The sequence below is a fragment of the Mobula hypostoma genome, chromosome 5 (assembly GCF_963921235.1).
Source record: "Mobula hypostoma chromosome 5, sMobHyp1.1, whole genome shotgun sequence".
NCBI classification, from domain to species: domain Eukaryota; kingdom Metazoa; phylum Chordata; class Chondrichthyes; order Myliobatiformes; family Myliobatidae; genus Mobula; species Mobula hypostoma.
Window position 1 is genome coordinate 5,430,260 of NC_086101.1, and position 13,908 is coordinate 5,444,167.

A 13,908-nucleotide genomic window follows, 5' to 3' on the forward strand; every position below is an offset into this window, starting at 1 on the left:
GTAATCAAGCAGTAAATAGAAACATAGAAAACCTACAGCACAATACAGGCCCTTCGGCCCACAATGCTGTGCCAAACATATAACCATATAACAATTACAGCACAGAAAACAGGCCATCTCGGCCCTTCTAGTCCGCGCTGAACTCTTACTCTCACAGTACTTACTTTAGAAATTACCTAGGGTTACCCATAGCCCTCTACTTTTCTAAGCTCCATGTACCTAACCAGGAGTGTCTTAAAAGACCCTATTGTATCTGCCTCCACCACCGTCACTGGCAGCCCATTCCATGCACTCACCACTCACTGCGTAAAAAACTTATCCCTGACCTCTCCTCTGTATCTACTTCATATTGAGAAGTTCTCGAAAGTGAGTCCACAAGTTGTGGGAAGAGTTCAGTGTTGGGTTGAATGGTTATCCCTTACTGGTTCAAGAGCCTGATGGCTGAGGGGTGCCCAATTATACCCATGTGACCAATTAACTTACTAACTTGGTACATGCAACACGCGGGAGGAACTCAGCAGGTCGGGCAGCATGCGTGGAAACGAACAGTCAACGTTTCCACGGATGCTGCCCGACCTGCTGAGTTCCTCCAGCATGTTCTGAGTGTGCTTTGACCCCAGCATCTGCAGAGTATTTTGTGTTTGTGTTTGTGTTAACTCGGTACATCTTTGAAATGTGAGAGGAAATCTCAGAAATCAAAGGAAACACACAGAGTCACGGGTAGAATGTACAAACTTCTTACAGACAGTGGCAGAGTTGAACCCCAGTCATTGGAGTTGAACCCTAGTCATTGGCGGGTATAATAGCATCATGTGAACCCGCTGGTACGTGCACGGGGGGGGGGGGGGTGTTCGGCACATTTACCTGGTGTGGTGATCACTCGGCTGAGAGGCTTTGTCCGCTGCCCATTCACCAGACCGTGGAGGTAGACGGTATACTTGGTGCCAGGCTGTAGCTCTGTGATGGTCAACGCCCGCCGGTCGCCGCTCACCGTGACGTTCCGCGTGGTGCCACTGGCGTGCTCCTTGTACCGCACCAAGAAGGCTTCAAACCCCCTCTCCGCTGTCCAGGAGAGGAGGATCGAGTCGGTGGTAACTCTGGTGACGGTGAGGCTCCCCAGCTTCTTTGGCTTGGCTTTGGCCTTCTCTACGGGAATTGAACAGAGACAGGGGTTTCTTATCGGAGTGGGCCGGGAGTGCAGCGGTTCCACGGGGGCCTGCACTGGGTGGGATTCAGGGACGGTCTTGGTGCCTGATCCAATCTCTGTGCTGAACTGAGGCCGTGGCCCGCAACTAACCGGCTCCTGGACCGGCTGCAGTGACTAGCTTCGTGGCTGTAAACTCACTTTGGGAGCTTTACTTCTGAAAGTTATTTGGTTACTTTTATTGTTTTTGTGGTTTTTTTTTGCACATTGGGTGTTTGACAGTCTTTTCTAATGGGTTCCAATGTTTTGTTTTATGCCCGCCTGTCAGGAGACGAATCAGAGGATTGTATACGGTATACATACTTTGATGTTAAACGTACTTTTTACTTTAAACTTTCAGTTGTAGAGTTCTTGAAAGTGTCCAAAGGTTGTGTTGCGGTGATCAGTTCAGTGTTGTGGTGAGTGAGGTTGTCTACGATGGTTGGGGGGGTAATATCTGTTCCTGAACCTGGTGGTGTGAGACCCAAGGCTCCTGTACCTTCTTCCCGAAGACAGCAGTGAGAAGAGAGCACGGCCTGGATGGTGGGGATCCCTGATGATGGATGCTACTTGTTTGTGACGGTGCTCCTTGTAAACATGCTCAATGGTCGAGAGGGCTCTTCCTCTTCACCATTGGATCCCCTCACAGGGAGGGTATATATCCTTCACAAGCCCCACCCCCCCCCGCCGTGTGAACACCATTGTCAATTAACCTCTCACACTCGTGTCGCAGGAAAGCAGCATCCATCATCGAGGACCCCCACCATCCAGGCCGTGCTCTCTGCTCTCTACAGCCAATGGGAAAGTACGGGAGCCTTAGATCCCAGACCACCAGGTTCAGGAACAGTTATTACCTTACAACCACCAGGCTCCTGAACCGACACTCATCTCAACCCTGAACTGATTCCATGACCTACAGTTCAAAAGCTCAAAGTAAATGTATTATCCAAGTAGATACATCACCATATACGGCCCTGAGAGCAACTTTCCAGCAGGCATACTCAGTAAACCCAATAACCATAATACAATCAATGAAAGACCACACCAACCGGATGTAGAACCTATGTGCAAAAAACAAGAAACTGTGCAAATACAAAAAAAAGGAATAAATAAGGAATAAATATTGAGAACTTGAGATGAAGCGTCCTCAAAAGTGAGTCCACAGGTTGTGGGAACATCTCAGTGATGGGGCAAGTGTATATGTCTCAAGGGTGGGGAGGGCTTTACCTGAGATAGACTGGGCTGTCTCCACTACTTTTTTTTTCATTCAAGGCTTCGGTGTTCCCTTACCAGGCTGTGATGCAGCCTGTCAGTATACTCTCCACCATACATCTATAGAAGTTTGTCGAAGTTTTACATGCCATGCTGAGTTTTTGCAAACTCGCGAGGAAATACAGGCACTGCCCAGCCTTCTTCATAAATGCACCCTCTTCAGCCCTGATCTCCCGACGAGGACTGTCTTATTGAACGCAAACACGAGGAAATCTGCAGATGCTGGAAAATCAAACAACACACACAAAAAGTGCTGGTGAACGCAGCAGGCCAGGCAGCATCTGCAGGAAGAGATACAGCTGACGTTTCGGGCCGAGACCCTTCGTCTCAGTTTCCTCCTCCTGAAATCAATAATCAGCTCCTTGGTCTTCCTGACTAAGGTGTTGATGTTGTGACACCACTCAACCAGATTTTCAATCTCCCTCCTATATGCTGATTCGTCACCACCTTTGATTTGGCATTGGAGTTGTGGTTAGACACACAGTCACAAGTATAAAGCAAGTGGAGCGAGAGGGTGTTGGGGGTGGGGGCAGGAACTAAGCACACAGCCTTCCGGTGCTCCTCTGCTGATGGAGATTGTGGAGGAGAGGTTCTTGTCAATCCAAACTGACTGGGGTCCGTAAGTGAGGAAATCAAGGATCCAGTTGCACAAGGAGGTATCGAGGTCTCGGTCTTGGATCTTATCGATTAGCTTGAGGGGATGATAGTATTTAACACCGAGCTGTAGTCGATAAACAGCATCCTGTCATATGCTTCTTTGATGTTCCAGGGTTGAGTAAAGAGCCAATGAGATGGCATCTGCTGTGGACCTGTTGAGCCAGTAGACAATTGGAGTGGATCCAAGTCACTTCGCAGGCAGGAGTTGATAAGTTTCATTACCAAACTCTCAAAACGTTTCATCATTGTGGAAGTAAGAGCTACTGTACGATAGACGTTGAAGCAGGTTACCACGTTCTTCTTAGGTACAGTATGATTGAAGCCTGCTTGTACCTCAGACTACTGAAGTGAGAGATTAACGATCTCAGTGAACACTCCAGCCAGTTGACTAGCACAGGTCTTTAGTATTTTTTTAAGGCATCCGTTAATCTTGCGAGACCATGGATCTGCACCTGGAAAGTCTTCACTCTTCAGGGCGCAGGCCTGGGCAAGGTTGTATGGAAGACCAGCAGTTGCCCATGCTGCAAGTCTCCCCTCTCCACGACACCAATGTTGTTCAAGGGAAGGGCATTAGGACCCATGCTTGGCTGTATGTCGCAGAGCAATGTGTAATTAAGTGCCTTGCTCAAAGACACAACATGTTGCCTCGTCTGGGGCTCAAACTCACGACCTTCAGGTCGCTAGTCCAATGCCTTAACCACTTGGCCACATGCCCACACAGTCTTTAGTACTCAGCCAGAAACCCCATCTAGGTCAGATGCTCTCTGTGTGTTCACATGTCACCCTCAGAGGCTGAAATCACAGGGTCATTGGGGGCTGTGGGTGTTCATGATGGTTCCTCCATCTTCTGGTGGTCCAAGCAAGTATAGAAGGCATTGAGCTCATCCGCAAACAAAACCTTGTGGCCAGCTGTCTCACTTGATTTTACTTTATTGGAGGTGACAGCATTCAAGCCCTGCCACAGTTGTCGAGCATCCTTCATTGATTCACGTTTTATCCAAAATTTCCACTTCACCCATGAGGTGGCTTTCCGGAGATCGTACCTGGACCTCTCATAACTTTCTTGGTCACCAGGCTTGAGTGCCTTTGTTTTGACCCGCAGCAGATTGTGGATCGCATGGTTCATCCAGGGCTTCTGCTTGGGGAAAACTGAATGATTTTGTGGGGAAACACTTCTCTACAACTGTTTTTATAAAGTCCATGACAACCATGGTGTATTCATTCAGCTCCACAGATCAGCTCCTGGAACACAGCCCAGACCACCGACTCGAAGCAGTCCTGTGGTCCCTCCTCTGCCTCCCTCCACCACCTCTTTGTCTTTACGTCTGAGCTTTGCTCTTTAAGTCCCGCCTGAATGCAGAGAGAAGGACTGCCAAGTGATCAGATTTACGGTAGGCATTCCTTATCACAGTGGTCTAGTGGGTTGTGACCTCTGGTGCTACAGGTTAGATGCCGACGACAATTAGGCAGGGATTTCTTCAAACAAGCCTGGTTGAAATCCCTGTCTAAGATTTGAAATGCATTGGGATGGACTGTCTCTTGTTTGGTGATGTCATCATTCAGTATCTCAAATGCTTGATTTTAGTCGGCCACTGGTGGTATGTAAACTACAGTAAGGATCACGGAGGAAACCCACTTTCAAGCTCTCTTTACAACTGATGTTCTCAGTATTTATTTTTCATTTGCACAATTTGTCTTCTTTTTCATATTGTCAGTCTTGGACTATGTATAGTTTTTAGTAAATTCTATTATATTTCTTTATTTTCTTGTAAATGCCTGCAAGAAAATGAATCTCAGGGTAGTATGTTAAAAAAAACATAGCAGCATAGAAAACCTACAGCACAATACAGGCCCTTTGGCCCACAAAGCTGTGCCAAACATGTCCTTACCTTAGAAATTACTTAGGGTTATCCATAGCCCTCTATTTTTCTGAGCTCCACGTACCTATCCAGGAGTCTCGTAAGAGACCCTATCGTATCCGCCTTTGATAATAAATTTTCCCTTGAGCTTGGAACTCAATCACACTTTATTTACTTGTGCACAAGGAGAACAGGCTGGTCCATTACCTAACTGTCTGGTCTGAACAGAGAAATGATATTTTTATACAGAATTGACTAACAGTGATGGATATTAACCATCTGGTAAACTGGGTAAGTTCATATTCCTGGAGGAGAGGATGGCGGCGCGACGGCAGCGCGCACGGCCTCTCCGGTGAATGATATCTGTTATCTGTCAAGTAGGGGACCGTGCACAATGCTGATTTGATGGAGACAGACATGAGAGTGCGGAGGAACATCTGGGGAAACTTCTGAAATGCCCGCTTCACTGCCGCTGCTACTGTGTGGTATTCCTTATTTGCAACATCAATCACCATGCACAATGCACAACACATGTGTTAAAAGTCAAAACAAATTACAATATAACAATTGATGATACCTTGAAGTTAGTTGGTGTGTGTTCCTTGAACCCTTCTATTATCTAGTCTCTATACGTCAAATGGCTCTGGTCCCCTGTTGTGCAAAGGGGAGCTGTGCTCTTCATAGACCTTTTCACAACGGCCACGCTTGCTGAGGTTGACTGCACTCTATCTGTGAGCTAATCTTGCCTGGACATTGTCTTAACCCCTTTCCTTGCTGCAGCTTCTACAAGAGGACAGTTAGGTTTCCTAAGACCAATACCTTTGGTGGTTACGACAGTGGTGATTGGTTCGGTACGCCCGCTGGCAGAGACCCCGTACAGACGGATGGTGTAGGTGGTGGCAGGTCTGAGACCGGTGAGGACTGCAAACCGCCGATCCCCGGTCAGCGAGATGTTCCTCGTCACATCCGAGCCTTGGACCCCGTACAGAATGAAGAAAGTGTCAAAGATCTGCTCAGCCCTCCAGGAGATTCGGAAGGAGCTGGTGGTGACGTTGGAGAAGGGGAGGCTCTCCAGTTTAATGGCTTCACTGGGCTGCACCTGGCTTGTCTCTGCAGAAGAGAAAGGCATTACTGGGTATTGAAGACTTCGATGGGGATGGGCTTCATGGCAGTGGGTTGGTGAACCAGGGCCAATGAGGGGCCAGATTTGAACATTCCTCTGCTTACCACGGCTTTTATTAACTGGAGCAGAAAGGAAATGATTGAGTATACTCACAGTGAGCTTGTGGAAAAGAAGACAGAAAATGGTCCACAGATGCCACGTAATAGTGCTGAAATACTAATTCACACCTTTATATGGAATAGACCAGATCACTGCAATGCACCATTCACTGGCCTTCTAAAGCAATCTATTGACAAACTTCATCTCATTCAGAATGCCATAGCTGGACCTTTAACCAAAATTAGGATGAGGGAACATATCACTCCCATCCTAACTACTCTGCATTGACTTCCTGTATCTTTTGGAATTCTTCAGAATTTTTTCTAAATTTCTTTAGAATTGATTTTAAATTCTCTTACTTGTTTCTAAAGTGCTCAATCATCTGGGACTGGAGTACACTACAGAACAATTTCTGTTTTAAAATCCTGCTTGAGTTCTCAGGTCTTCTTCCACCAGTTTATTAAATTTAAACAATCTCCCTCAAAAGCTAATTGGCAGGTCAGTTTTTTTGAACTACGTTATCTTATATATTTATATTTATTGTGTTTTTATAACTATTTTTGTCTTCTTTACCTGTTGTGGTTTTATTTTTGTGCTGCATCAGATCTGGAGTAGCAACTATTTTGTTCTCCTTATGTGTGTGTGTGTGTACAGGAAATGACATTAACAATTACGACAACACACATCAAAGTTGCTGGTGAACGCAGCAGGCCAGGCAGCATCTCTAGGAAGAGATGCAGTCGACGTTTCAGGCCGAGACCCTTCGTCAGGACTAACTGAAGGAAGAGTCCTGACGAAGGGTCTCGGCCTGAAACGTCGACTGCACCTCTTCCTAGAGATGCTGCCTGGCCTGCTGCGTTCACCAGCAACTTTGATGTGTGTTGCTTGAATTTCCAGCATCTGCAGAATTCCTGTTGTTTGCGTTAACAATTACGAGTAGCGTTACTAAGTGTAATCACTGACCTAAAGAGTATTAGTTTGACATGTCACAGGGCCTCCTGTAGGCACAGAGTAGTTGCTTGTCACAGTTACAGGTAAAGGGCAGCATGGTAGCATAGTGGTTAGTGTAGCCCTGTTAGAATGCCACCATCCAGGCTTCAAATCCCACGGCTGTCTGTAAGGAATTTATAAGTAAACACAGAATAATCTGCAGATGCTGGGGCCAAAGCAACACTCACAACACGCTGGAGAAACTCAGCAGGTCGGGCAGCATCCGTGGAAATGATTGGTTAAATGATCAGCCAGAACCCTTCGTCAGGACTGTAGAGGGAAGGGGCAGAGGCCCTAAAAAGAAGGTGGGGGGAGGGTGGGAAGGAGAAGGCTGGTAGGTGCCAGGTAGTCTCCTGCCCCTTGGTATGAACATTGAATTCTCCAACTTCTGGTAATTCCCTCCCCCTCCCTTCCCCTATCCCTATGTCACTCTGCCCCCTCCCCCAGCTGCCTATCACCTCCCTCATGGTTCTGCCTCCTTCTACTACCCATTGTGTTTTCCCCTATTCCTTCTTCACCTCTCCTGCCTAACCCCTCCCTGCCTCCCTTCCCCCACCCCTTTATCCTTCCCCTTACTGGTTTTTCACCTGGAACCTACCAGCCTTCTCCTTCCCACCCTCCCCCCACCTTCTTTATAGGGCCTCTGCCCCTTCCCCCTACAGTCCTGACGAAGGGTTCTGGCCCAAAACGTTGACTCATTGTTTCCACGGATGCTGCCTGACCTGCTGAGTTTCTCCAGTGTGTTGTGATGAATTTATATGGGCTTCCCGTGACTGCATGGATTTAATAATACAAAATCTCTTAATAAATACAAAATAAACACTTCCAGAGGAAAAGGCAAATTCTGGTTTCTGTAAGCTAAAAGTCGATGGGAAGTACGATACCTTTGGTGGTTACCAGGGTGGTGAGGGACTTGGTGCGCCCGGCAGCAGAGACTCCGTAGACACGGATGGTGTAGGTGGTGCTGGGTCTGAGTCCTGTGATGACAACGAGCCTCCGTTCCCCAGACACCGAGAGGTTCCGCGTCACTTCGGAGCCCTGGACCCCGTACACAACCAGGAAAGAGTCAAAGACCTTCTCTGCCCTCCACGAGAGCTGGAAGGAGACATCGGTGACATTGGAGAAAAAGAGGCCGTCCAGTTTAACGATTTTGCTGGGTTGATCTCTCTTTTTTAAATCTGCGGCAGGAAAAGAGACAGGAACGTCACTGCGGGCTGTGATTGATCAGCGACAGCAAAGTGGGTGGATTCTCAGTGGGGACCACGGCAGAGTCCAAACTATAGTAACGTTTATGTGCTGCACTGCACTGCAGCCACAAAACAGCACATTTCAACATCTACCATCACAAACTGCTTCACGGATCAACCCCAGACTTCCAGATGTCCGCAAGGACCCCACCACAAGAAAGCAACATACATCACCAGGGGCCCCACCACGCGGTCCATGCACTCTTCCTGCTACTGCCATTGGGGAGGAGGTACAGGAGCCTTAGGTCCCACACCACCAGGTTCAGGAACAGTTATTATCCCTCAACCATCAGACTCCTGAACCAGTGAGGATAACCTCAACCCTGAACTGATTCCATCAAGAAGGAGGTACAGGAGCCTCAGGACACACACCACCAGGTTCAGGAACAGTTATTACCCCTCAACCATAAGGCTGCTGATCCACCAAAACTCTAATCTGATTTCATACTCACAGATTCATTTTCACGGACTCTACAACCCATGTTTTCAGTATATATTCATCTATCTATCTATTTATTTTGCATAATTTGTCTTTTGCACATTGGTTGTTTGTCAGTCGTTGTTGTGAGTGTAGGCTTTGATTAATTCTATTGTATTTTTCTGTTCTACTGTGAATGGACAGAAAATGAATTTAAAGGTAGTACATGGTGACATATATATACTTTGAACCTTTCGAAATTTGAACCTTAACCCACTGCAATTTACCTACCACTGAAACAGGTCTACAGTGGACATCTTCTCCTTGGCTCTACACTCATCCCTGGAGCATCTGGACAGTAAAGGCACCTGCTTCAGACTATTGTTTACTGACCACAGTTCTGCCTTTCATACTATCATTCCAAGCAAACTTGTCACTAAACTCCAGGGCCTGAGAGTCAACACCTCCCTTTGCAACTGAATCGGTGACTTCCCGACCAATAGAAACCCATCAGTAAGGGCAGGCAGCACCATATCCACCATGATTATTCCAAACAATGGAGCCCCACGAGGCTGTGCCCGCAGCTCCCAACTCTTCCCATGATTGCGAGGCCAAATTCTACTCTAACCCCATCCACGAGTTTTCAGATGACACCGCTGTCGAGGGCCACACCTCAAATAACGTTGAGCTGGAGTGCAGGGAAGAGATCGAGAGACTGGTAACATGGCGTCATGACAACAACCTTTCCCTCAATGTCAACAAAACCAAAGAGATGGTCTTTGGCTTCAGGAAGGGGGCAGTGCACATCCTCCTCTCTACATCAGTGGTGCTGAGGTTGAGTTCCTAGGTGTGAACATCACCAGTAGTTGGTCCTGGTCCAATCACGTTGATATCAGGTCCAGGCAAACTCACCAACACATCTACTTCCTCAGGAGGCTGAAGAAATTCCTCATGTCCCTGTCATCTCTTATCTCACCATACAAAGTGTTCTATCTGGGCGCCTCACTGCTTGGTACGGGAAATGGATCTGCATGTAGACGCGAGAAATTTCAGAGAGTTGCGGATGCAGCTCAGCATTTCGCAGGATGCAGCCTCCCCTTAATGGGCTCTGTCTATACTTGCTGCTGTCCCAGTAAAACAACCAGCAACCCAGCTAAGATATTCTCTCTCCCCCCCGTCCCCCCCAATTGCGCAGAAGATACAAAAGCCTGAGAACATCTACCTCCAAGCTCGAGGACAGCTTCTATGCCGCTGTGATTAGACTCTTGTACGGAGCCCTTGCTTGATAAGATGGAGTCCTGATCCCACAATTCTCCTCATTATGGTCCAGCAGTTTATGGTTTACCCTGCACTGCACTTCCACTGTCGCTTTCACACTTTATCCTGAATCGTCGCTGTTTGACATTGTTCTAGCTCAAGGCATGGTGTAACGGTCAGATCTGTATGTACAGCCAACATCGAACTGCACAGCACAGCACAGCACAGGCCCTTCAGCCCACGATGTCATGCCAACCTTTAACCTCCTCCAAGATCAATCTAGCCCTTCCCTTCCTCTGCCTCTACCACCACCCCGGCAACGCATTCCACACACCCACCACGCTTCCTCTGACACACCCCCTGCACTTTCCTCCAATTGCCTTACAATTAAAGGAGAGTGCAAGACAGCCTTTCTCGCTGGATTTTGGTACGCGTGACAACGATACCACTCGGCCACGAACAGTCCCAAGCATGGCTGAGGAAGGAGGAGTGTTGGGCACGGGGGTGGGCGACTCCATCCGGTAAAATCTCAGAGTTGCAGAAACACCCACAGAGGCTCCAAAGACCTCGTTCCCGGGAGAAGACAGATCTTTGAAGATGATCTACACGTGGGGACAACATGAAAGGCTGGCCCAGGAACAGGACTTTGGCAACCTGCGGTTGGTGGTCTTTGCCCCAGGAAAGGTGATAAAATCAAAAGATACAAGGGCAGAATTAGGCCAAGTGTGTCAATGAGACTGCTTCGCCATTCCATCGTGGCTGATTTATTATTCCCCTCAACCCCACTCTCCTGCCTTCTACCCGTAACCTTTGGCATTCTGATCAATCAAGAACCTATCAACCTCCACTTTAAATGCACCTAATGAGTTGTCCTCCAGAGCCGACTGTGGCAGATTCACCACCATCTGGCTGAAGAAAATCCTCCTCATCTCCGTTCTAAAGGGACTTCGCTCTGTCCTGAGGCTGTGTCTTCTGGTCCTGAACTCCCCCACTATAGGAAACGTCCACTCTCCACATCCACTCTATCCAGCCCTTTCAATATTCGATAGGTTTCCATGAAATCCCCCTTTTTCTTTTAAGCTCCAGCAAATACAGGCCCAGAGCCATCAAAAGGTCCTCATACATTAACCCTTTCATTCCTGGAATCATTCTCATGGGCTTCCACATCCTTCCTGTAATGAGGCGGCCAGGACTGAACACAATATTCCAAGTGTGGTCTTGAGATCTTACTCAATGTTATCAAGTTATTGAGTATGGTTTCATTGTGCATATTCAAACTTCAAAGTGGAAACCTTGGCGAGGGTGCAGAGGAGGTTAGAGAGTATGTCTTATGAGGATAAACTGAACGAGCTAGGGCTTTTCTCTTTGGAGTGAAAGAGGATGAGAGGAGACTTGATAGAGGTTTACAAGATGATAAGAGGCACAGATCAGATGGATAGTCAATACCTTTTTCCCAGGGTGGAAATAGCTAATACAAGAGGATATAATTTTAACCATATAACCATATAACAATCACAGCACGGAAGATGACTGGAGGAAAATATAGAGGGATTGATAAAGTTTAAGGGAATGGGGGATTCTCAGATTCCTGTAAACAATGGATTCAGTACTGACTCTGCCTGTGACTGCAGTGTGTTTGAATAATGTCTCGTAGCTGCCTTCTTTGGAGCAAGATAAGAGTTAAAGTTTACCCAGATCTACATAGATGTCTCTGGGCTTTTCACACCTTTTGATTTTGACAAAAAGCAGTACCTGATGGAAATTAGACAGAACATTCCTTTCTTAATTAAAGCATAAATTTGACGGATGTTCTTATCTTTGTAATTAAGTTGTGGCTCCAGCAAACCAGATAGGAAATTCTTTTCATTAATTAAGGTGGCTGGAGTGTCCAACAAATTGATTATCTTTTGTATCAATAGTCCATTGACTTGGCCGGAATAGTTATGAAATTGATTGTCCTTTGTATCAATAGTCCATTGACTTGGCTGGAATGCTTATCAAACTGATTGTTCTTTTGTATCAGTGGCCTCATAACTTCTGACAATTCTGACATCGGGCAGTAAACTTGTAGAGCCACCGGGGAGATGAGAAAGGGTCTCTCCCTGATGTCGGGTCCAAGTTCACTCGCCGGCTGAGCTCGAAGAAATAAACGGGTGAAAAGATAAGGAACGATCTTTCTGTGCTGTCGTTATTTGATCCAGCAAAGTTATGTTTACAGGATGTCGGAGGTATAAGTGGTGGGTGCATGGAAAACACAGCCGGGGTGGTGGTGGAGGGTAATGCATCAGGAATATTTAAGAGACTGTTAGATAGCCGCATAGATGAAAGAAAAATGGGGGGGGGGGGTTATGTGGGAGTGAAGGGTTAGATTAAAAGGGTCAGCACAGCATCGTGGACTGAATGGCCTGAAATGGTCCATGTTCTGCAATACATAGTCATAGTCATACTTTATTGATCCCGGGGAAAATTGGTTTTCGTTACAGTTGCACCATAAATAATAAATAGTAATAGAACCATAAATAGTTAAATAGTAATATGTAAATTATGCCAGTAAATTATGAAATAAGTCCAGGACCAGCCTATTGGCTCAGGGTGTCTGACCCTCCAAGGGAGGAGTTGTAAAGTTTGATGGCCACAGGCAGGAATGACTTCCTATGACGCTCTGTGTTGCATCTCGGTGGAATGAGTCTCTGGCTGAATGTACTCCTGTGCCCAACCAGTACATTATGTAGTGGATGGGAGACATTGACCAAGGATCGGAGTCAGGACATTCCACTGTGAAAGTCATGGAACCTGACATCCCCTGACTGTGGGGCAGCTGGTTACACAGTCCAGAACCGTGGGTGTGGAGAAGGGCCTTGCCTGCCGCTGGAGTCATTTCCTGGTGATGCCACACAGCTGTTGGTGTGTTGCTACGGTAACACTTAACATCTTTTCCCAAACAAACAATGTGAAAACCTGGCAACAGCCATTAAAATGCTGTCATCCGAAGTTCTGGGTGTGCCTGGACAGACTCCAGACACACCCCCTCCTCCCTGTCAGTTATTCATGCAAACTGACAACAGGGAAGGAGACTGTTCAGCTAATGGTGCCCAAGTTCAAAGTTCAAACCAGCATAGACAGAGTGCCTGGCTAATACCTGGGAGGCATAATTTTAAGGCGTTTGGAGGAAAGTATACAGGGTTGTCAGAGATAAGTTTTTTATACGGAGAGTGGTGAGTGTGTGCAGGGAAGAGGCAGATACATTACAGAGAGTTAAAAACCTTTCAACAGATGTATGATGGAGAGCATATGTTGTCAGAAAGGACATGGTGTCTTTGGAGAGGGCATAGAAGACAAGGGCGAGAAAAAAAGATAGAGTAGACAGTCTTTCTCCCAGGTGAAAAGGGCCACTACCAGAGGGCAAAGGTTTAAGGTGAGAGGTGAGAAGTTTAAAGGACAAGTTCAAAGGAGAGGGGAAGAGTTTAAAGGCAAGTTTCTTTTTACACAGAAAGCGGCATGTTACCGAGGGAGATGGTTGAAGTAGAGATAATATTAATGTATAAACACAAGAGATTCTACAGAAATCTTCAGCAACACACACACACAAATTGCTGGAGGAACTCAGCATCAGGCAACATCGATGAATGAGAATAAACAGTTGCCGCTCCGCTCCAGGAAGGATAGCTAATTGCGTTCCAAAGTTTAAGAGAGGCTCTAAAAATAAGCCAGGACATTACAGGCCCATAAATCAAAGTACTGAGTACAGGAGTTGGGATATTGTATTGAAGTTGTATGAGATGTTGGTGAAGCCTAACTTGGAG

General features: G+C 46.8%; 1 protein-coding gene across 4 annotated transcripts in view; it reads right to left on the reverse strand.

Annotated features, from left to right (window-relative positions):
- LOC134346519 (tenascin-X-like) overlaps positions 1-13,908 on the reverse strand; it is a 240,216-nt gene that overhangs the window by 67,537 nt on the left and 158,771 nt on the right. For all 4 annotated transcript variants that reach the window (XM_063047926.1, XM_063047923.1, XM_063047925.1 and 1 more), the window contains 3 exons: positions 8,068-8,361; positions 5,791-6,081; positions 865-1,146 (listed from right to left, as the gene is read on the reverse strand). In XM_063047926.1, the coding sequence (XP_062903996.1) occupies positions 865-1,146; positions 5,791-6,081; positions 8,068-8,361 (867 nt within the window). The remainder of the gene's footprint in view (positions 1-864; positions 1,147-5,790; positions 6,082-8,067; positions 8,362-13,908) is intronic.